Here is a 22634-nt window from a genome sequence, read left to right on the forward strand (position 1 = left end):
AGTAAGACGAACATCAAACACGATACCTCACCACTACAAATCCTGTTTTTTGCAACATTTTTCACTTCATTGTATCCGTATTTCTTGCATCATTTGTTGTAAAAGAATATATTCATTTACAGTCAAACTTTCAATTGATACTTGAAAATTTTGGCCCCTCAAATTTCAAGTTTATACATTTCTACTTTATAATAAAAAGATTGTAGTTAATTACTAGAAATAGTGTTTCGAGACAATTTATATCAGTCACAAAAGGAAAATATATTTTTTGGTGTAAAAATGGTGTTATGCATTGTAGATACTCTACTTCATATATATAATTGGATTACCCAAACAAACACAAAAAGCAATACGTTTTCATTAACAGAAAACAAACATATATATATATATATACACATTATATTATATATTATATTATATTGTCCTTTTTGTTCTTCGATCCTCTTTATAAAAAAAACAGAGTAACTAACAAGCTGGGGCCTCAGTTAACTTCATATTCATTAAAGAAGATCCACCAGAAACTTTCAAAGATGCAAAAAGACATGATAGTTTTGCTATCATGGGCCTTGTTTTTGCTACTCTTGGAACAAGTGCCAATTCTTTGCCTTGTAATTGACCATTATACCCTTCCAAATCAGCTTTCGTGATCAAAACAGCATCCCCTGATGATGGTGATGACGTGGCAGTTGATGCTAATCGCCACTGCTTGTATTCCTGAACTGCCTGTGAAAAATAGCAATTTACTTTCATTTGTCTGTGTATTACGCCAAATGACCATTTTACCCTTGAAAAAAATAAAGAGCTAACCTTCCACTGAGATGGAGCTAAGAGCACTCTAGGTCGTCTAGATCGTACGTATTCCAGTGCTGAAGATGGAGTCATGTTCTTGTATTCCACCTAAAAGTTCCACAAATGACCATTTTACCCTTACATTAAAAAAAAAACAAAATTTACATTATTCATCAAGTTTAAGTGATGTTACCAAATAACATAGTACAATTGTTGTGCTTCTACCCCTTCCAGCTTTGCAGTGTACATATGTAGTCTTGCAATTTGTTGCATTCTCTATAATAAAATAAAATAAATAAATAAGACACATTTAGTTAATATTAAAAGATTCAGGAAAGTAGAGTTTACTCACTGTGAATGAAATTTACTGCTCGATCAATGTCAACAAATGAAGGGGCAAATAGGTAATCTCTGGTGGGAATAACAAGATGGTCTATACCATGAGCCTGAAAAAGTAGACAAATGCATAATGTATAAAACAAATCTGGAATTAATTGTTTACATATGTAAATATTTTGTTTTTTTATAAGTTCTTACACAATATAAAGACGAAGGAACCAAAGTTTCATAAGGCTCATTGAGGGTGATGACACCACCAACACCAAGTTGCTTCAATCTTGGAACATCTTTTGGAAATGGAACAGCACCCAGAAGAAGAAACTAGATATATGAAAAGCAAAAAGGTTTGAGATAATAAATCAAATTTCATACAGTAGTTTTATCTATTTAAGTGTTGAATCATCAATAAAAAGTGAATGAATGATATATTCTTCTACTTCACAAGTAATCCAAGTTATGAAATGGTCAAACACTCTTTGGTTGTCTCAAGAAGTTATTCAACTAATTCACCAGTTAGCTGTTAGCTAAGCTATTGAATAGTCAACCACTCTATTGATTAGGATCTTATAGTTCACATGAAGAACATATCCACCATTAAATTTCAAGCTGACTCTTTGTTAAGTTCGATTACTGATGTAATTAAACTACGACACACACAAAATCCATATAAAATTCCATCTACTTAGGTTTCTGTGCTTCAAAACGAAACAAATTTTGTTAAATAATCGCATATAACATCTTTGATGTAGCAGGATGCAATAAAACAGCACAAACCTGATCGATTTGATCCCACCATCTGAACTCAGCTTGAATCTTGTTACGACAAACATTATACAGAAGCGTGGGGTAAAACAGGATGCGAGCACCAGCTCCAACCAACGCTCTCTTCGCATCCACTGTAACAATTTGCCGACTATAATTATAATCGACAATTTGTTGATTATTTTTCACATCAGATGAATCCTCCAAATCCTCGATCTTCATGTCACAGATCGCAACCAAACTTCAAACAAAACCAAAACGGTAACCCTCTCAATCAACCCGATCGCTTCAACTATACACGGAGACGTAATTATACCCGTTTAAAAGACGAATTTAGAGAGCCCACGCAACATTTCAACTGAAGAGTGAACGAAAACCCTGGTAATATTAAATTGAGCTATAAATGGAGAATATTTACCAAATCCGGGAATAAATGAATCGATTCAAAGTGAGATAGGAAAGTATTTAATGTCGGATTTGGTATATTGGAAAGAATTTGTACAAAATGAAGTGTGAATCTGACTGGAGATGCAGATTTGGGGAATATGGAAAGAGGAATCAAAGGGTGTGAGTGTTGGTAGTCTCGGACTCTCGGTGTAGAAGAAGAAAGAAGGTGTAGGATTTGGATATTGTTGCCATTCGACTTCAGTTTAATTACGAAATTACCTGTTATCTTTATGGGAATATGCCGTGACGCGATGTATATTGCAGTTTCAATACTCTATCACTCAATGGACACTAATAATCGAAGGTTTTACAACTTTAATAAGGAAAAATAATTGAAGGAAGTTTCATTATTTTATAAATTTTAGTTAATAAGACTGCGGTCAAAATTCCAAAAATGGTCGTTTGAAATCATGGTTATCACGGTGATATAATGGTGGTATAATGTTTTTTTAATATTATGTATAATTTATAATTTTATATTATATTGATATAGAATTTATGTTAATTTATATTTATATATTTGAGTATTAATACTACAAGTCTATATAGAATTAATATCATAAAACCTAAAAAGTCATACAAAAACATAACATATTATTCCAATATAGTATTATTGAAACTAAATGGTGTCAACATGTTAAATAGATTTTAATCGTATTGCACGGGTTCGGCTTCCGAGTCAACATCATCTAAGGCATTATCTCCATCGAGATCGTTCCCCGCATCTCTAATATCATCATCATCGTCTCTATAACACTCTCGTTTGCTCGTAGTATTTGGTCAAGCATATGCATTCCCTCCCATTGCTTCTCGCAAATCTTACCAAAGAAGGCCATCACCACCACCCACAAAGTCTTGAAGCCCATCCTTCGTTAGTATTATTCAGTCATCATTCTCCTTAATGTTCCTATTTCCTAACTATTTAACTGATCAAGATCATAACTCATAGGAAACATCACATTTAACATTTAACATAGATTCACAGTGAGTAATTGAAGCATTGACAATCACAGATTCACATCAGGTCGAAGTCTGTGTAATTGTTTATTGTAGTGTGTGTTTAGAAAGGAAAGGATTAAAGAAACCATTACATACCTGGTACTGCGAAGTGGATTATAGAAGTCGATTGAGGGAGGGAAGTTGTTGTTGTGGATTGTGGAGGTCGATTAAAGGAGAGTAAAGATCGAAGTCAAGATGTTGCTCAACTCTTCAAGTCATCGTGTTCGATTTAAGGAGTGAAGTACCAAGTCGCAACCTTGCAGGTGTGGGTCGATTTACAAAAAACATTAATCGAGTTTGACCATAGCAGCTCAAGTCGCCGTGAGTACAGAAAGAGAGTTGTTGGTAGTTGCTTTTAATTAGGTTAGTTATTCAGGTTTTTTTAAATGCAAGTATAGTGGGCTCATTAAAAAAATAGATTTAACATATAATTAGCCCACAACTAATTTCTTTTTAAAAGCAACCAAATGGCCTAAATGTGAACGAAAATGCAAAAGCGCCTGTAGCGACACTATATCGGTTATGGTTATCACGGTAAATAGTAGTCAATAGTGTCGTTAATAGCGTTACCGCAAATCGAAAGAGCTAAACTGAAAACAGTGGTTCTTCACCATCACGAAACATTATAGTGTCACTATAGCATTGCTATAACGCGCGGCTAATAACATAGTTAAAGAGTAATAAATTTGATTTCGTGTATATATTTAGTTATCTAAATTATGTTAGGTTATCCGGTATTGGCATGATGTATCATTAAACATAAATATGGTGGCACCATGTCATTCTCACATCATCACAAAACCAAATTAAGATCGTATATAACTATTACATATCACTATATCTTTTTATTTTTATTTTTTTGATTATTTAAATAACATATATTTTTTATTGATTAATGTAGAGAGGTAGAAAGATATGGAGAGAAAAAAAAAATATGATTATGATGATGGTAACCACATTCCACCACATCACAATCATATAGGATCCTTTTTACATCCCATCATATTGTCATATCAACCATGAAATGTGTTGGTTGTTATAATATTAGGTGTTATATATATATATATATATATATATATATATATATATATATATATATATATATATATATAACTTATTAAAACAAGGTTAATAAAACTAAATTAAATTTTTAAGAAAGATTTGGAAAGAATTTGATTACTTATAAAGTGTATTCAAATTGATGTCGCTTACATATACAATTGTGTTATTTATACTAGTAAACTCACTAGACATAAGTAATGAGTTCTTACACATATTTGACATATTTGTCATTAGAGTTGATAATAACTCTTACACATATTTGACATCAGGGGTAGAAAATGATGTCATTCAATAAGTTAGAATACTCATCTTTGGATGAAATCATTTTAGATAAGGGTTCAAATTTGAAGTATTGCCTCGATAAAAAAAAACCTTGTTAAAGAAAACATAATGAGAAAAAACTCTAGCAACGGGGAAAAGAGTGTAGTGTATAGTTGACTCCCCTTCATTTAGTTATCTGTTACACTATATGTTATGCACATGTCGCATTCTAATGCCATGGACATGATTTCTAAAGATTGTAGTAGGAAGTGCCTAAAGGCACAAAAAGGTTCGTAAAGGGAAAAATCAGTCATAGACATGTTCTCTGAAGATTCCAGTCGCTCTTGATATATACTTATTTCATTTGAGTGACACATGTTGAGTTATCTTCATAAACTAAAGTTGGCCATATATATTTATTAAGTCTACATGAAGTTAAAATGATTTTTTTCATCGATATTAACCATGCACATTCTTTACTAGCTTCATTTAGTGCAATTACTGCAGCATGATTTGAGGATGTGGAAACAAGTGTTTGCTTTTGAGAACGTCGGGAAAATGCAGTACCTCCATTCATGAATATGTATCTAGTTTGAGATCTAGGCATATGAGGGTCAGACAAATAACATGCATCTATATAACCAATCAATCCTTGTTTTGAATTGTTACGATAAAATAACCCTAAATCAGTAGTTCCTCTAAGCTATTGAAAATGTGCTTGATCCCATTCCAATTTCTTTTTGTCGGGGATGAAATGAACCTTACAACGAAAGAAATGGTACATCTAGTAAAATTATTAGGATACATAAGAGCCCCAACTACATTAAGATATGGTACTCCTGGACCAAGAACTTCTTCATTTTCTTCGCATGGACGAATGGATCTTTGTCAATAGTTAATGATATAACAACCATTGGAGTGCTTAAAGGATTGACATTTTCCTTATTGAAACGTTTTAAGACTTTTTCTATATAATTTGATTGATGCACAAGTTTTCCATTAGGCATATGCAAACCAAGATAATATTTGGTTTTTCCAAGGTCTTGCATTTCAAATTCTTTCTTCAAAAGTTCAATCACTTCACAGATTTCTTTATTCGTCCCAATAATGTTTAGATGATCAACATAGATAGCAATGATCACATATTTGGATGTTGTTTTCTTAATAAATATGCATGGACAAATAGTGTTATTTTTATAACCTTTACTTGCCAAATAATCGCTTAAACGATTGTAACACATGTGTCCAAATTACTTTAACCTATACAAATATCTTTATAGTTTTATAGAATACATTTCATTAGGTTTTGCACTTAATGTTTCGGGAAACTTTAATCCTTCATAGATTTTCATATAAGCGATCCATACAAGTAAGTTGTAACAACATCCATAAGACGCATCTCTAAATTTTCAGATACTACTAGGTTGATTAAATATCTAAAAGTGGTTTCATCGATTACAAGAAAATATGTTTCCTCATAATCAATTCCAAACCTTTAAGAGGAACCTCGAACCACAAGCCTAGCCTTGTATCTTACAATGCCGTCCTTCTCATTTTTTTTTGTATGAAGATTCATCTGTACCCTAATGGTTTCATAACTCTAGGTGAGAATAATGACCCCAAAAAAACCTTTCTCTTATTAAGAGAACCTATTTCCATTTAGCCCAAGCATGTCTCTTTTGACATTTAATGATAGATTGTGGTTCGGGATCACCATTTATAAAATCACATGCAATTAAATAAGAAAATATTGTACTTATATTATTAGTTTCCTTTTGGTCATATACTCTATTTGTTTGACTATAATTTATTGCGATCTCTTTATTAATATCATTTATTTCCTCTATTGGGGAAGTTATGATATTTTTTTGTTTCTCTAAAAACATTTTCATCATGATCAAGTATATTTTGTGATCCACTTCTTTTTCAGGAATTTTTATCCTTAGAACGAAAGGGTCTTCCACGTTTCATGCATGTTTTAGATTCTTGAGTGGCTTTATCGTCAAATTGTTTATCTGGAATTTAAATTCGAGCTAAAGCATTAACAACTGGTATATATGATTACTCACCCTTTTTGTGTCAGTAAATGAATCAGGTAATTGATTTTCCATTTTTTTGGAAATGCATTATCTTTGGAACTTTCAGTTCATGTCGCTTTATGCGATGGTTAATATATGATAAAAAAATGTTCTTGCCATGGAACATGCTTTTCTTGGGTTTTCTTTTCTCCTCCTAATGGTGGGAAATTTGCGATGTATAATCATAACAAAAGAATGATACTACGATATATAATCATATATAATTACATGAATCATAAGGCTTTCCTAACATTTTGGAAGCAAATTTGGCCACCAACTCTTCATAATTAATACTCTCCAATATATTGTTCTCGATAGTTATTATTATCAATACATTAAGTCTCTATTATGACATTGTGGACCGTAAATAGAACTTTAACAACTCCAGTTTTGATAACTAATATCTATGAGTATTATCTAAACCAAAATACATATTTTTGTTAACCACCATCTGCAAATTTAGTTTTTTCTGTTAGTTATCTAATAAAGAAATAAAATATGAAATAATTTTCTGATTTTTTGTTTGGAGTTAACTAATCATCTAAATATTTTTGTTTAATTATAAATACACACACACACACACACATATATATATATATATATATATATATATATATATATAATTTTTGGCCCCCTTATGACGTGGGTCGTGTGTGGTCGCCCATGTCGTATACCCTTCAAAGATCCCCTAAATTCCCCTTGGTAATAGTTATGGTCCATAAACCTTCAATGGACTTATGTATAGGGTTATACGATGATAACAAAAGGTGGTTGGGAAGTTGATGTGTTATGCCCAAAGTTAAAGGGTTAGAATCATATATTAAAAAAGAGATTGCATCATATATGTATATAAACTAGCATTGCGATTATGCATGGGCCATCACCAGTGACAAAACTAACAAGTTGGAAGGGGTAGCACATGATACCGCTCATTTTCTTCCCATCAGTACTAAAAATATTGGACCTTTTTCTATATATATGGTGCACCAGCTGGACTTAAAAGGTGCAACTACCAGGCTTAATGAAAAGTTTAAAGTTCTAATTCCTTGTCCAAGTAGCAACCACTAAATGAATTATTTATTCCACAAAATTAAAAGGTCGATAAATGGTGGAATTAGCGAGACGAACGATGGAGTTAATAGCTCACTACATACATAAAACGCACAAAGGTCAACACTTAACAACAATTCATCAAAGGGAAAAAATGATTTTACTTTCTCCTGGCCCCTTGTTCACGACACGTCATCGACAACAAAAAGGTAGTGTGGCGCCTTGACTTCTTATCCCACAACTTGCTCACAGACTCTCACAACTTAGCTAGTTGTAGTGGCTATATGGCCCGACTTCTCCTCCACTAGCAACAGTGAAACAAGTACTAGTTATTTACTTTAATCTTTAATGTTTTAATATTTTAGATTGTCACACCCCTAAACCAGAACGGCGGAAACGTCTAGGGGCGGATGGAGTGACTTCATGTACAATATCATAACAATTGAATAGAAATGAAACATAGCAACGCAAACATTCACACATTGAGAATTTAAGTTTACATTGTTTACAAACTTTGTTTGCCCAAAAGTTAATACAAATAACTGAAAAGTAGAAAACATGAAATGATGACGCTGGTCCTCAAGAAGGGTTGAATACATGTCTACTAGTTTCCTAAGAATACAAGTGATTTTGAAAAGTGTCAACAATTAAGTTGGTGAGTTCATAAGCATTTTTGTGTGAGAAGGATTTGTAACATTTTCGTGTAAAATGAATTTTTGTTTACTTATAGAAAATCCGATATTTTCTTTAATATGAACTATAACTGTAGGTATTTTCTTTGTATCTTTTCCTTGTAAAATGATAATGTAAGATGAAGTAATTATACCTTTGAATAATTATATGGTTCTTCTGAAATGAAAGTGTGGTTTGTGACTTCCAAACTATATCAATTATAGTTTATCTTGTGTGTTTGTTAAGACTATTTATATACTCTATTATATAAATGTAAGGTTTTTATCTTGTCTAGTGTCAAAATATGAATTCAAAATATAATATTTTTGGGTTGAAACCCACCAAAATAGTAAATGACTATAATGTAACTAGATTTGCTAGAGAGGTTGTCTTTTAGTAAAAGTTTCCAAAAATCATGTAGTTTTACGAATCAAAATTTTCTTATGATTTTTATAGCATAGATTAGGTTTGTTTTGTTAGTTTTGCAATTCAAACTAATATATATCACATATAATTATACAAAAATTAGTATTAACCATATGTTATGCAAATAATATCTTATCTTCAACATAAAGATGAAAACATGTAAATATTTGTGTGATAAACAAAGTTTTACTTGTATCCCCTCCCCCCCCCCCCCCTAAAAACATGAAAAGGCTTGAAAATATGGGGGTATGAACTCACCTTGAGTGGGTTTGTGGGTTGCTTGAAGTGATGAAGTGAAGATTTCAAGCCTAAACTCTTGAATGAAGTTGATGAACTTCTTTGAGAATAATGTTATCCTAAAGGTTTTAACACATTTTAATGTGTGTAAATAGAGTGAAACCAACATAAAAATGTATAGAATCACTAGGAAATCTCGAAAATACTTACCAAAATCTAAGGATGATACTTGGGGAATGTTGAACTTGGAAGATCCTAGGTTTGTTCTTGAGAGAATAAGGGGAGATTAGTAGGAAGTAGAATAGAAGAGTGGTGGAGTTTGGGTGTGATGTCGTCCAAATATAAGGAAGGGAAGGTGATGTGATGTTTACTTGGTTAACTGTGGGTTAATACATTGATATATGTTGTGTATTGTTTTGCATAGGAAACTGGTGAGATATCACATCTTAAAGTCAAACCTTATCCTTTGTATCCCACTAGAATCACTCTAGAATGGACTACCTTGGAGTTTTCGGCCATGCATGACCGAAATCACTTCATTTCCTTTGTGATTTCGGTCCTAACTTCCCCCACTAATGTGATTTCAGCCTTAGTGGACTCATCCTTAGAGTTTTCGACCTTAATGCACTTACCTTTGGAGTTTTCGGCCTTAGTTCTTTCTAGGATTTAGGATTTTGGTCTTACTTCATTCCCTCATAGTGATTTCGGTTTTGAATCACCCGCTAAGGGGGTGATTTTGGTCTAGTACTTCCTAAACATTAAATAGGTGGGGTCCTAGGCTTAAGATTATAAGGCAAGGTATTAGTTCATGATTTATGTTTCAACTATTTGATTTTGTCTTGACTTGTTATAGTTTGTTTACTTTCAAGAGCTTGTTATAAATATGATTCCTAAGGTATATATATATATATATATGTGTGTGTGTGTGTGTGTGTGTGTGTGTGTTTGTGTGAACTTATATACATACCCATACCACTAATGCCCTTATGGCTTTTAAGAGTTTATTTGCAACAAGGTTACATTGTGAATTCACTTGCACATGGTTACAATCTAGACCTTGCTTGATCCAAATCTTTCGGGTTGTCACATAGTTTAACTTTATTATTCAGATTTAAAACCTAAAATTAGCTAATTATATGTTCAGTTGTTAATTTTTTATGTTGTTGGTGAAATTAGATTTAAATCTTTATTTCTGTTTGTAGGGTTCCAATGGATTTCTTTTTTAAAAGAAACCGGATGTTCGTAATGATAGTAGCGATGAAAATGGTGGAGGAAAAAGACTTTAACCACAACCACAACCTACTTCAATAAATTTTGATATTAATAATCTTCCTAATGACCCGGCGGATTAGACAATTACTTCCTATCATCCAAATCAAAGGGATGAAATAAAGAGAGAATATTGGATTAAAGGATCTTCTCAACCTAAATTTCATGATTTTCCATCAATAAAAATTAGTGATAAGAATAGACGTTTTGTAAAGGAATGGTTTGATAAATTTAATTGGTTAGAGTGTAACACAAAATAGAACAAAGCTTACTGTTTATGTTGTTACCTGTTTGGAAACATTTTGGGCAACAATAAGGAGAGATGTATTTGTGACGGGTGACTTTAAAACTTTGACTAAAAAGAAATCATTGAAGCATGCGTAATGTTGCAAGTCATCATAATAAGGAAAAACAAAAGTGTGAAAATATAGTAAAGAAAAAGCAATCTATTAGTGAAGATTTTTATAAGCAAACCGAAGTTGAGGCGAGTAACTATCAAAATTGGTTACGTGCTAAAGTTGATACTTGTATATTTTTATTGAAAAATACGTTATTTTTCGTGGTCACGATGAGTCAGATGATTCTCTTTGTAAAAGTATTTTCATTGAAGAATTATCTTTCCTTCGAGAACATAATGAAAACATTTATGATGTTACTTTAAAAATGCTCCCAAAAATGAAAAATTAGCATCTCCGAAGATTCAAAAAGAAATTGTTCAATGCTTTTCAAAAGAATCATCAAGTATATTTGTGAGATAGTGGTAAAACTTTGTTTTCTATATTAGCATACGTAAAAAAAATTTCTATATTAGTATACGAGTCTAGAGATATATCCAAAATGAACAAATGGAAAGGATATGATGGAGCATGTGATATGTAGGGTGCATTTAATGGTTTGAAAGCATTGATATTAAAAGATATTACTTTGACATATTATGTACACTATTTTTCACACCAACTTCAATTAGTGGTTATGGTTGTAGCAAAGAACCACGATAATGCTCATGATTTCTTTGAGCAATTAGATTTGGTGGTTAATGTGGTATGTGCTTCTTGTAAAAGAAAATATATTGTATGAGAGAGTTTACATGGAAAGGGTTCAAAAAGAAATTAGTAATGGTGAAATTGAGACCATAAGAGGGTTAAATCAAGAGATTTCTCTTGTTCGTGTCGGAGATACAAGATGGACACACATTATAAAACAATAACAAGTCTGAAGCATTTGTTTTTTGGAGGTTTTAAATGTGTTTAATTATGTTGAAGAGGAGGAATATAGTTTACATAACCGATTATTTCTTAAAGCTTTCAACGTTTTCATTGTCACTTTCACCAAAGAAGTCGCTTCTAAATTATCTTGATCCTTTCTTGAAAGATGTCTTGACAAGGCATCCATGACACCAAAAATCCCCAATGTCAAGTTTAAATAAAGCATCTTGAAATATGGCACATACTGTATTCTTGATTTTGATTATGTAAACTATATCACTTCTCTTCAACATAATTAAAAACCTTGATAACCTCCAGAAACAAATGCTTCAAACTTGTTATTGTTATATAATGTGTGCCCCATCTTGTATTTCCGGCTAGAACAAGGGAAATCTAAAAAGTTTTGGTAGGAAACTGTGAATTGATTTTATTCAATTGAAGATTACGTACATATAAGAAATTCTGGAGAAACAGAATCCTGAATACAAGGAAAGGATATTGCAATCCAAAAATATTTAACTCTAAATATATTTTGTAATCTTTATTTTATATTGTAGTTGTTATCTTAACACCCCCCCCCCCCCCTTCAAGTTGGAGCATGTGGATCCAAAATGCCCAACTTGGAAAGAAGATGATCAAATTGCTTTTGCCAAGAGATTTTGTAAAGAAGTCTGTCGATTGATCAGTAGTATGAACATATGAAATGTCGATCAAATCGTCCTGAAGAGCATCACGAACAAAGTGACAGTCGACCTCGATGTGTTTAGTGCATTCATGTTGTACCGGATTTTCAGCAATATGTATAGCTGATTGACTGTCACAGAACAAATGAATAGCTTTAGGATGGTGAACTCCTAAGCTGAGTAAAAGACCTTTGAGCCATTTGAGTTTGCAAGTTATGTTTGCGATTGCACGGTATTCTGCTTCGGCTGATGATCTTGAGACGATATGTTGCTTCTTTGTCTTCCAAGAGATCGGAGAATGTTCAATACAAATGAGCCATCCTGTTAACGAACGTCGAGTGACAGGACACGAAGCCCAATCAGTTTCGCGTCACCCTTCTATAGACAAATTACTATCATAGCTTAATAAGATACCTTGACCCGGGGTGCCTTTAAGATACCTAACCACCAGTAAATCCGTTTCCTAGTGTTCTTGACAAGGTGCTTGGATAAATTGAGATAATACATGCATTGAATAGGCCAAGTTAGGATTATTAACAGATAAGTTTACTAGTCTACCCACAAGGTGCCTGTAAGATTCTGGTGAGTGTTCTTCCGGTAGCTAAACCGAGTTTATGGTTTTGCTCAATAGGAAAGGATACGGGTTTGGATCCCAATAAGCATGTCTTGGTCATGATATCAAGGGTGTAGTTTTGTTGGCATGGAAATAATCCAAAAGAGATTCGAGCAACTTCGAAACCAAGAAAATACTTGAGAGTGCCCAAATCCTTCATTTGAAAACATTCACTTAAGTAAGTTTTGAAAGCACGTAAAACACCTGAGTTCTTACAGGAAAAGATCAAATCATCGACATGCACCAAGACATTTAGTTGAAAGTCGTTCTTGATGTAAGTAAACAGGGAATAGTCGAAATAGGATTGAAGAAAACCATAAGATTTTTGAGTAGTGAAAAGCTTTGAAACCCAACAACGAGGCGCTTGTTTTAAACCATATAATGATTTCCGTAAGCGACAAACCAAATTTGAGTTAGATGACTCAAACCCCGGAGGCAATTTCATGTACACTTCCTCGTTTATATCTCCATGTAAGAAAGCATTATGAACATCCATTTGGTGGAGTAGCTAGTTTTTAGAAGTAGAACCGGCAAGAAAAACATGAACAGTTGTCATCTTGGCGACTAGGGAAAAAGTTTCATTATAATCCAAACTTCAATCTGGTGATTGCCAAGAATAACTAGACGAGATTTTAGATGTTCAAGAGTACCACTGGAATTGTATTTTCTCCGATAAACCCATTGACTTCCCAATGCATGTTTTCCAAGAGGTAAGGGTTCCAAAGTCCAGGTGTCATTATCTTCTAATGCCTTGATTTCTTCTTGCATTGCACTTTTCCATCTTTCATCTTTTACCACTAGGGGTGCAAACGAGCCGAGTCGAGCCCGAGCCTGGTCGGGCTCGGCTCGGGCTTGTTTAAGTTATACGAGGCTCGAGCTCGAGCTCGGCTCGATTTGAGCTTTCTTTTACCGAGCTCGGCTCGAGCTCGTAAAGAATTATAAAAGCTCGGCTCAGGCTCGGGCTCGACTCATTTTTCGTTTGATGTGCCTAAATAAGCTTAAGCTCGGTTCAAGCTCGTTAAGAAGCTCGTTTACTAATACCCGAAATCCATAATTTCCCAAATATGTTTTTATTTTATATATGAAAATAATAATAAATTATATCATATAAAGGCTCGTTTAGGCTCGCGAGCCTAATCGAGCTTAGTGACATAGGCTCGAGCTCGAGCTCGTTTAATAAACGAGCTTAATATTAAGCTCGAGCTCGGCTCGGGCTCGTTTAAAACCGGTTTCGAGTCGAGCTTTTAACGAGCCGATCCCAAGTAGCCCGCGAGTAGCTTGGCTCGTTTGCACCCCTATTTACCACTTCCTTGAAATATTTTGGTTCATCTCGCGCAAGGATAGCCGCTAGAAAGGCTTGATATGACATAGAAAACTGATCACATTTAACATAGTATACTAAAGGATAAGGATTACCTGAGGTGTGTCATGGAAGGGAAGTCGTTGTGGATGATGGACTCTCGTGTGTAATGTGTTTAGCAACATAGCCTTTGAGAAGAACCGAGGGTGTTTTGATTCACATTCCACGCCCCCAGAGTTCACTGGTGTTATCTAAAATTGCATCAGCATTAGCATTAGGATCAATATGTGACTCTGTTATGTCAACACTGGTTGAGTCATCTGATCCTAGAGTCGAGTGTTGATAGTTTCATTTTATTTACTTCTTTTCCTACTTTATTTTAGCATAAATCATCTAACTTAATTTAGGTTATATGGATATTTCCTCTTTTTATTATTTTTTTTTACCTTTAATCGGGTTCTTTCTAGTTTTAGAGTATGATTGTAGATTTTTAGAAGACTAACATGGAACAGTGATGTTCGGGATTACGAGATTCAAATAAGCATTGAGGACAATGAAGAATCATGGGCTAAAAGACTTATGGATATGATCAATCCTTAGGCTTGTTGGTCAAATGAAGAATTGAAGAAACATGGGCTTGAGCTTAAAAGGAGATGGAAGAAATATTTGAGTTGGGAATTGATTGATCGATCGAGTATTTGAGCTCTTGAGGATTTGGAGAAGTCAAATTGGGCTCAAATTAAATAAAACTAGAAGATTAGTGGGCTATAATATAATGAAGAAGAGTTGGATCAGTGGGCTAAAGCAGTGCAGGCTCAACAAATAGAAATGGCCCATTCGCAGTCAGTTTATGTGGCCCTCACAAGAATAATATGCGGCCTGCATGGGTTCCTACAAGGGTATTTTCGTGATTTTACTTTTGGCTTCTATTTGAGGAAGTTTGGTGGGATTCTTTTGGGACTTGGTTTTCACATCCGAAAATTGGTGATTTCTTTGGAGTTTTGGGAGCTTTTGGAGCACTTAAAGAACATCAAAAACACCATATTTTGCTATTGATTCTTGCTACATGTTAGGTACTTTTAACCTTTATTTTGTTTTCTTGAGTTTAGCCATGCTAGGCTAAACTAATCTTGGTTGAATTTGGTGAAATCACTTGAATGTTGAGTTAATGTTGAAAAACTCCATGAACTTGTTCTTGGATCTTTATGAGAATGTTTTATGCTTTAACATCTTCTTGCTACTTGTATGTTTTTATTCATGATTTTAAATGTATTTGTAGTGATTAGTTAGCTAATTTCTTGATTAAGTAATAGATCCTCAAATTAGCAAGCAACAAGTGGTTCTTGTGTTAGTTTTCACTTCACACAATCAAAAAAACATTTTCTCCAATACGGGAGTGAAAGCATTTGATTCCTCTTGGATTTGGTGACTTTTAATTTTCACTAATTATATGTTTAATGGAAATTATGACTTTAACTAAATAAATTGTTACGAGCTTCTCTAACTATTTTAACAACTAAGAAAAGTCTAGGTGATCTCAAGCTTCTATATGATTGCTATATCCAAGTTAAAGATTTAAAACAAGTATTGCACCGTTGGATTCTAATGATATATTCATCAATTGTTCAAGTGAGGAAATCTTAAGTCAACCATATTTCTCTTATTGAGTTTATATCAAACTCTTGTTTTTGTTGAATTGTCCACTTAAATCTTAGTTTAACTTTAGTTTTATTTCAAGTATTTCAAAAGATCAAAACCCCCATTTTTACTTTTATTTTCATTTTACAAGTATTTTTACAAAAGAAGGTTTTCATAGAGTTATTAAATTGAACCAATCTCCGCGGATTCGAGACCTTTACCACTATACACTATTTTAGTATACAAGATTTAGGGTTATTAATTTTGTTGGCTTCGACAACCACCAATTGTGGCATGGGAGAAGGCTCGTTATCTAGAGTATTGGTTGTTTCATGGTTTGAAGAATCTAAAACAACAGATGTTGAAGGTATTGTATGGTTGTTGTCAAATTCCGCAAAATCCATGTCAACCGCTTCATCTGATCGACCACTAGATAAACGTTGAGTTGTACTTTTTCATTTTCATGAAAAGGGAAAGTGTTTTCACATAAAACAGCATCTTGTGAGACAAAGAATACTTGTTTTTCAAGATCATAAAGTTTCCAACCTTTTTTTTTCCAAAAGGACACCCAACAAAAACACACTTACGACTGCGACTGTCAAAGTTGACTCCTTTTAACTTTTGGTTATAAACAAAGCATAAGGATCCAAAAACACGAATTTCATCGTATGACGGAGGGTAACCAAACAACTTTCCATAAGGAGTCTTATAGTCTAGAACACTAAAAGTTTTCCTATTAATCAAATAAGTTACTGCTAAAACGCATTCACCCCAAAAATAAATTGGTAAGTTTGCTTGAAATCATAACGCCCGAGCAACATTAAGAATATGTCGATGTTTTCGCTCTACGCCTTCCCATTTTTTGTGGAGTGCCAACACACGAGGTTTGAAACAAGATGTCAGAAGCAGAGAAGTAATCAAGTAAGCAGTTAAAATCAGTTTCGTTATCACTTCGTACAATCTAATATTTTTAGAAAACTGACATTCAATCATGGCAACAAAATTCATGAACATATGAAAAACTTTGGTTTTATCAACAATTAGGTAAACCCATACAATACGTGAGAAATCATCCATAATGGTCAAAATTATTTAGCACCACAAGAGGACATGTGTTTGTAAGCACCCCACAAATCCATATGAATTATTTCAAAATTTTGATTACTATTATGTTCACTTAATGGTAAAAGATCTCTAGGATGTTTAGCCTTAAAACAAACTTCACACGCTTTATTCAAATAATCTTTACTACTACTAGTCATAGGAAGATATTTTAGTACTTTCTCATAAGGATGCCCCGTTCTGCTATGCCACAATGAAAAAGAAGAATCGTCTTTATTTACTTTGATTGCTTTAACTAAACTTGGTTCCTCAAAGTAGTAGAGTTCATCTTGTTTACTTCCCATTCCATGTAGCGCCCTCATTTGGTCCTATATAGCATATACAGAGGAATTAAATATGACAATACTATCGAGATCATGACAAAGTTGGGGCATAGAAATCAAGTTGCAATTCAACTGAGGACCATAAAAGAACATGAATAAGGGTGATGTCATATGTTAGTTTGATAGATCCTTCATGTGTTGCTCCAACTTTCTTGTCATCAGGAAGACCGACCAAGCACCAAGCGCTTCTAACATTGGACGTGATATTGAGATTTTTGGTTACATGATCTGACGTACCTGTATCAATGATCCATAATTGTCCATGGAGCTTCCTACACAAACAAATTTTATGTTTTTGACCACACAAGTAAAATTCATGAAACTTACCAGACAAATGATCATTCGAGAATGACATATTACCAAACACACTTGCGAGAGCCTTCAATTGTTCAGCAGTGAATGCTTGTGCAGCTAAAAACGTTTCTGAACTAAATCCAAAACTTATATATTCAACGACAACCACATTTGCTCGAGGTCCACTTCCTCCGTAGCCTTTTCCACGTCATGTATTACTATCAGGTTTAGGGTGATCTCCCCACCAATATGGATAACCAAGTTTTTCAAAACATTGGTGGATTTCAAGACTGTTCTTTTTACAGTGTGTACAATAGCATTTATTCTTGTCAACTTGATCGTTTCTGTCTCGACCTTTTTTGCTTGTTCGAATTGCAAAGCTCATAACTTCAGGCTTTTCTTTAGTTACATTAGAGATGGTTCTTACCCTTTCATCTTGAATTACCATTTGATATGCTCTATTGAGAGAGGGTAAAAGATCTTGTGACAGAATGTTTGACCGAATCTGTACAAAACACTCACCATTCAACCCCATCAGAAACTCATGAAGCTTGTCTTTTTCTCGACGGGTTTCATGTTTTCGACCAACAGTGCACCGTGTATAGCAAGTATATGTGATTAATGGTTCATGACTGTGCAATTCTTCCCACAAAGTTTTTAGTTTACCATAATATGCAGCAACAATCATACCTTTGGTTTGTTCACATCTTGCAATTGAAACCTTGAGTTGTTGAATCCTAGGACCACTGACAAGAGCAAATCGTTCTTTGAGAGTATCCCACAAGCGCTTTGCATCCTTGTATTTTGACAAGGATGACTTCACTTCTGGTGTAATTATGTTCATAATCTATAAGATACCAACATGGCGTGAATAGTGCACCAGTCGGACTGTGTGTATGGTGCTTCTGCTGCAACAATTGTTCTATCAAGAAACACGAACTTCCATCTTGCCTACAAGGCAGTTTCGATCTCTCCTGCCCATTCGTCATAATTTTTTCAATTGAATCTTGTTATAATCACCAGGTTTATCTTGGGGACCAAGAAAGAATGGTGAGTTCGTGTCTATCTTTGGTGGTGGTGGTGTATCACTGATCATGGTTTAGAGTTTGAGTATCTCAGCAAAACCTGGCTCTGATACCAAGAAAAGTTTTGATAGAAAACTGTGAATTGATTTTATTTAATTGAAGATTACCTACATATAAGAAATTCTGGAGAAACAGAATCCTGAATACAATGAAAGGAAATTACAATCCAAAAACATTTAACTCTAAATATATTTTGTAATCTTTATCTTATTCTGTAATCGTTATCTTAACAAAAAGTCTCTTGATTTAACCCACTTTTGGTCTCAATTTCACCATTAACAATTTTTTTGAACCTTTTTCGTGTAACTCTATCGTATTATATATTTTCTTTTACAATAAGTACACACCACGTTAATCACCAAAGCTAATTTCTCAAAAAAAATCATGAGCACCATCGTGGTTCTTTGCTACGACCATAACCACTAATTGATGTCAGTGTGAAAAAAGTAGTGTACTAATAAGCCAAAGGATTATTTTTCAATATCAATGCTTTCAAACCGTTAAATGCACCATGAATATTACTTGCTTCATCATATCCTATCCATTTGTTCTTTCTTGGATACATCACTAGACTTGTTTACTAATATAGTTTACACATTCTTACCACTTTGTTCACAAATGGACTTGATTAGCTTTTTCGAAATGCGTTTGACAATTTCTTTTTGAATCTCCGAAGATGTTAATTTTTCATTTTTGTAACATTTTCTAAAGTAACATTATAAATACAATCAGTAAGTTCCTAAAAGACAAATAATTCTTCAATGAAAAGGCCTCTACAATGAGATCCATCAGACTCCTCATGACCATAAAACATCATATTTTTCAATAAAAATCTACAAGTATCAATTGTAGCACGTACTCAAATTTGATAGTTACATGCCTCAACTTTGGTTTGCTTATGAAAATCTTCACTAATATATTGTTTGATTTTCACACTTTTGTTTTGCTTTGTTGTGATGATTGTCAACATTAACCCCATGATCTTTCATTGATTTCTTTTTACTCCTGTGTGTTAAAGCTTCCCGTCGCAAATACATTTCCCCTCTTGTTGCCCTACAATGTCCTTAAACAAGTAACAACATAAACAATAAGTTTTTTTTTGTGTTGTACTCTAACCAATTAAATTTATCAAACCATTCATTTACAAAACGTCTATTCTTATCACCATTTTTTATTGATGGAGAGTCATGACCTTTTGGTTGAGAAGATCAGTTAATCTAATATGCTTTCAGTATTTCAATCCTTTGATTTGAATGATAGGAAGTAATTTGTGGTATATTTTTTGGGTCATAAGAAATATTATTAATATCAAAACTTGGTGAAGTAGGTTGTGGTTGTGTTTAATGTTGATGTCTTTTTCCTCCACCACTTTCATTACGATTACCATTACCAATATCCAATTTTCTTTTAAAAAAATGAATCCCTACAAACACAATTAAAGATTTAAACATAATTTCACTAACAAAATAACAAACTAACAAGTAAACAACTAATTATCTAATTTTAGCTTTTCAATGTGAACAACTAAATTAAACTAAAATATAAATCTTTAAAAATTAAAGTAAATAACTAATGTTTGTTTTCTTGCTAGTGGAAGAGTCTGTGAGCAAATTGGTTGGGGGAGTACTAATTCCACCATCCATAAGCCTTTTCATTTTGTAGGCTAAATAATGTAATTTAATGGGCTATGATTTAGAATTTTTGAGTTTTCCTTAAGCCCACAAACGTATATAGATTTCTTACCAACATGTTAGTTCCGCAGCTGGTCATATACATATACATATAATATAAATAAAATAAACAAATAAATATACACAAAAAAAAAAAAGTTTAATATTTAATACTTATGCATATGAAAAATATGAAGTATAAAATCTATTTAACCAAAATTATATAGGTTCATATTCGTGATGAAATACAATACTTTAAAGGTTGGTAGTTCCTGCAAAGAAGGCGAGCGAGCGGGTATGGCGGTGATTGAATGGATGGATGGAAGCAGTGGACGGAGAGAAGACCGCTCGCCCTCACCACCACACCACACCATCACCATCATCATTTCTATTCACATCTCTTTATTTAACCCCAATTTCCATCTTCCAATCTCGCAATTTGAATCAAACAAACGTAATCGTCGTCAAAATGTCGTGGCAAACTTACGTTGATGACCATTTGATGTGTGACATCGATGGCAGTGGCCAGCATCTCAGCTCCGCCGCCATTACCGGACTCGACGGCACCGTTTGGGCCCAGAGCGCCAAGTTTCCTCAGGTCATTTCTTAATTTCCCCCCCTTTCTCCTTCGATTGTTTCGAATTAGGTTGTGAAATTGTATTCGATTTCGTTAGTGTTTGGTTTTTCGATGTTGATTTGGATGATTCTACGATTTACACGATCTGATTACTTGATCCGCTTATATCATTGTCGTATCAAGTATCAACGATTTGCAAATTTGATCATGTAATCATCGTTTGCGCATAATAACTCGTATTAATTCGAACAAGATCTCGGTGACTGATTCTGTTTTGCTGATTCATGTATTTCCTTGTAATGATTCAGGTTTTCTATATCTCATTGATTATGTTTTTGCAGTTTAAACCCGAGGAGATGAAAGCCATCTGTAATGAATTCGATAATGCAGGCACCCTTGCTCCTACAGGTCTATTCCTGGGTGGTGCAAAGTACATGGTACTCCAAGGAGAAGCTGGAGCTGTCATCCGTGGAAAGAAGGTGACAAATACAGCATCCTACTTTCATTTCTTTCTAGGGTTACCTTATATAGTATTTTTTTTTTTTTTAAGATTAAACCTCAGTTTTATTTTATTTTCTGAAAAGGACTTTATTTTCTCGTTTTTTTCTAAAAAAATCTTCCAACTTTTTGTTTTTTTCCAAAAAAAAACCCTCTAACCTTTTAGTTTTTTCTAAAAGACCCTCAACTTTTATTTTTCATCCGTAAACACCCTCACATTTGACAAGTTTTTTCAGAAAAAAAAAAAGGCCTAATCGAAAAAAATGAGAAAATATGTGGTATTTTTCAGAAAAAAAAAAGTTGAGCTTTGATATGGAAAATCATAATATATAACGTCATTTATCAAATTAACCTTTATTTCTATTACACCATTATATTTCCATTTTTATTTTTTTTACATGATATTTTCGAAACTTTACTAAGTTATAACAGTGAAAATTCTTTTGAATATGGATGACATTGTTATGACTTTTGAATATGTTGATTTTTTGATTCACAATGTTGTAATAAGAATAGATGAAAGTATGATGCTATAATAAAGAGTTTTAAGCAGAAAAATCTTATTATTTTGGGAAAAATATTGATAAAGCACTATATATTTTTTAACAAAAAGTGCCGTTTATTTAACATTTTGCCCAAATTAACGAAAAAACCCTTTTTTAACAGGAAATGACAAATTGTGTGGTTTCTCCAAAATAATAGGATTTTTCTGTTAAAAAAAAAACATTTAGGAATTTATCAAAAAAATTTCCAAAATAACGAGACTTTTCTACATAAAACCCTTATAATAAACAAATAAATGAAAGTATGTTGGTATTTGGTAGGGAGCGGGTGGAATATGCATCAAGAAGACTGGTCAAGCCATGGTGTTTGGTCTGTATGATGAGCCTGTGAATCCCGGTCAATGCAACATGGTTGTGGAGAGGTTGGGGGATTATCTCGTTGACCAGGGCATGTAAACAAACCTCATTCACCTCCTCTTCGTTATTCAATAATTATATGGCGTGAACACTTTTCTTTCGGTTTCCTTGAAAGAATGTGAATTAGTTTTGAATTTTTGATCTCCAATTCCTTGTTATAAAACAAATTATATGTGTATTTCATTGTATCACACTCTCAATAAGTTTGATGTCATTTCAAAATTTTGCATTTTGTATTTCTATTGATTTCATTTTGAATATGCGTTAGAAAATTGTAAGTACGTTGCTATTATAGGTAACCAATTGTTTAAAGAA

General features: G+C 33.3%; 3 protein-coding genes across 3 annotated transcripts; 1 reads left to right on the plus strand and 2 right to left on the minus strand.

Annotated features, from left to right (window-relative positions):
• Positions 1 to 335: 335 nt before the first annotated feature.
• Positions 336 to 2616, minus strand: LOC111883844 (phosphatidylglycerophosphate phosphatase PTPMT2). The gene is made up of 6 exons (XM_023880173.3): positions 1903 to 2616; positions 1327 to 1449; positions 1142 to 1235; positions 983 to 1065; positions 808 to 897; positions 336 to 723 (listed from the first exon to the last, which is right to left on the minus strand). The coding sequence occupies exons 1-6, from the start codon at positions 2110 to 2112 to the stop codon at positions 466 to 468; spliced, it is 858 nt and encodes a 285-aa protein (XP_023735941.1). The 5' UTR covers positions 2113 to 2616; the 3' UTR covers positions 336 to 465.
• A 14302-nt stretch (positions 2617 to 16918) lies between these two features.
• On the minus strand, positions 16919 to 18413 carry LOC111883812 (uncharacterized). The gene is made up of 4 exons (XM_052765698.1): positions 17873 to 18413; positions 17603 to 17767; positions 17513 to 17547; positions 16919 to 17260 (listed from the first exon to the last, which is right to left on the minus strand). The coding sequence occupies exons 1-4, from the start codon at positions 18411 to 18413 to the stop codon at positions 16919 to 16921; spliced, it is 1083 nt and encodes a 360-aa protein (XP_052621658.1).
• Positions 18414 to 20574: 2161 nt separating this feature from the next.
• Positions 20575 to 22555, plus strand: LOC111883917 (profilin-2). Its single transcript, XM_023880246.3, has 3 exons — positions 20575 to 20922; positions 21243 to 21380; positions 22224 to 22555. The coding sequence occupies exons 1-3, from the start codon at positions 20644 to 20646 to the stop codon at positions 22356 to 22358; spliced, it is 552 nt and encodes a 183-aa protein (XP_023736014.3). The 5' UTR covers positions 20575 to 20643; the 3' UTR covers positions 22359 to 22555.
• The last annotated feature ends 79 nt before the right edge of the window (positions 22556 to 22634 follow it).

The sequence above is a fragment of the Lactuca sativa genome, chromosome 7 (assembly GCF_002870075.4).
Source record: "Lactuca sativa cultivar Salinas chromosome 7, Lsat_Salinas_v11, whole genome shotgun sequence".
Classification (NCBI taxonomy): Eukaryota; Viridiplantae; Streptophyta; class Magnoliopsida; order Asterales; family Asteraceae; genus Lactuca; species Lactuca sativa.

Bases quoted from the DNA above. Each gene is read 5' to 3' on its own strand.
- LOC111883844 (XM_023880173.3), bottom strand. From the start codon at position 2,112: ATGAAGATCGAGGATTTGGAGGATTCATCTGATGTGAAAAATAATCAA. The intron at 1,450-1,902 runs GTTTGTGCTGTT...TCATATATCTAG, and splicing joins GGTGGGATCAAATCGATCAG to TTTCTTCTTCTGGGTGCTGT. The intron at 1,066-1,141 runs GTGAGTAAACTC...ATTTTATTATAG, and splicing joins AGCAGTAAATTTCATTCACA to AGAATGCAACAAATTGCAAG.
- LOC111883812 (XM_052765698.1), bottom strand. From the start codon at position 18,413: ATGAACATAATTACACCAGAAGTGAAGTCATCCTTGTCAAAATACAAG. The intron at 17,548-17,602 runs GTAAGTTTCATG...TTGTTTGTGTAG, and splicing joins CTCGAATGATCATTTGTCTG to GAAGCTCCATGGACAATTAT. The intron at 17,261-17,512 runs GTACGTCAGATC...TATGCTATATAG, and splicing joins ATTATGGATCATTGATACAG to GACCAAATGAGGGCGCTACA.
- LOC111883917 (XM_023880246.3), top strand. From the start codon at position 20,644: ATGGAAGCAGTGGACGGAGAGAAGACCGCTCGCCCTCACCACCACACC. The intron at 20,923-21,242 runs GTCATTTCTTAA...ATGTTTTTGCAG, and splicing joins AGAGCGCCAAGTTTCCTCAG to TTTAAACCCGAGGAGATGAA. The intron at 21,381-22,223 runs GTGACAAATACA...GGTATTTGGTAG, and splicing joins CTGTCATCCGTGGAAAGAAG to GGAGCGGGTGGAATATGCAT.